At 48.0% G+C, this 1515-nt stretch overlaps 1 protein-coding gene across 1 annotated transcript in view; it reads left to right on the forward strand.

Annotated features, from left to right (window-relative positions):
• LOC103597978 (DEP domain-containing mTOR-interacting protein-like) overlaps positions 1–1515 on the forward strand; it is a 143238-nt gene that overhangs the window by 1414 nt on the left and 140309 nt on the right. Inside the window, exon 2 of the mRNA XM_008581876.1 lies at positions 88–97. Coding sequence (XP_008580098.1) covers positions 88–97 — 10 coding nt within the window. The remainder of the gene's footprint in view (positions 1–87; positions 98–1515) is intronic.

The following is a 1515-nucleotide window of genomic DNA, read 5'->3' on the forward strand; positions in this document are numbered from 1 at the left end:
CTGCTGCAGCCCCGCAGACTCACTGCCACCCGCCGCGGGCCCCCTCTTTCCAGGTACCTGGGTGCTGCCAGGCTTCCCAGCTGACAGCCTGCGCCTGGTTCCCCCAGAGAGCAAGAGGGGACGGTGTGGGGTCCCCAAGCCGACCCCAACCCCTCTAGTCCTAGATAAAAGGAGCAAGCCCAGTGATCGCCTTCGCTTAGGTTTTACTTTTTTGCTGACAAGTCTTACTTCACTCCTCTGAGCCTCCGTTTGCTCCATCTGTAAAATGGGACTGATCACCGCGCCTCTGAAGGCTTGTGGGGGCTAAACTGAGAGAACATTTCTGGAAGCCCGTACCTATCACTTAATTGGCACATCGTCGTCAGTCATCATTTGGGTCCGCAAGGGGGCGTGGAGGCACCTTGTCGGGCTGCCCAAATGCTGTGCCGACTCCCTGGGCGCGCACGTTTCGGGCAGCGGAGTCCATCCACCCCCGGCTGCTGCAAGAAATTAAGACTTGCTGGGTCTCACTGAATCCGGGAAGAAGCAACGACCCCCTTGCCATTCCCATCCCTTCCTGGTGCTTCTTCTTGGGCTTATGTTTGCTAATTGTACTCACGGTCTGACCGGTTCTGCAGCTGCCCTTCCTGTGGTCATAAATCAGTTTGCCAGGAAAAAAATTCCAGCTCTACAGCGTTTGAGCCGCAGCTTACACGCGGGCTCCTGGCCCCGCCACTACAACGTGCGCGCCTGTTCCTTCTAGTTCGTAGCTTAAGTCTCCCAGCTCATTTTGATTTCTAAATGCTGTTGCAGGAGCTGGAGGAGAATCTTACAAAGGTCCCTGAAGGTTTGCTAACCACCCAGCCTGCAACGCTTAGTTTGAGAAAGTGAATGTTGGAAGGCAGAATTAATTGAGCTTAATGTTACAAATGGCAAATTTAACATTTCTATTCCTTGTTAATTTCTTTTAATGTATGGTCAATATTAAAGGGAATAAAAACTTGTTTTCCTTCATCAAGAGTGTTTTCTAATTAAAAATGTAAACTTTTCTGATTCAGTCTGAAACACTTCAATAGTTTAATTTCTTTGCTCGTAGTTACTATATCATCTTTTTAAAAGTCTTCCTTTGGATAGGCTTATTTATTTTTCGTTTCTTTTACAAATACTGTGCTAAATTGTATGAAGGATCTTTGTCCAGCAAACACTTTCTCCTTCAAGGTGCAGCTTAAATGGCCCTGCCTCAGGGCCCCCAGAATACTGGTTGCTCCCCTCTTTCCTAGCACCCCTCTGCACTGCGGCAGGTTTGAGGGCCATCCTTGGCATGTTGGCAAGAAGAGAGAAGGTTCTCTCTGGCTCAGGAGTTAGACCTGGGTTTGAATTTCTGTTCAGCCACCATGTAGCCGAGTGTCAGCATTAAATTTTTTTGAAGGAGGTCTTTAAACTAGAGTTAATCCTGGCTTTGCTACTTATTTACGAGTGTGGGACCTTGGACAAGTTCTTTACTTAAAATGATGGGTAATAATGGAATTTACCTTG

The sequence above is a fragment of the Galeopterus variegatus genome, unplaced genomic scaffold, assembly GCF_000696425.1.
Source record: "Galeopterus variegatus unplaced genomic scaffold, G_variegatus-3.0.2 Scaffold2482, whole genome shotgun sequence".
In the NCBI taxonomy this organism is placed as follows: domain Eukaryota; kingdom Metazoa; phylum Chordata; class Mammalia; order Dermoptera; family Cynocephalidae; genus Galeopterus; species Galeopterus variegatus.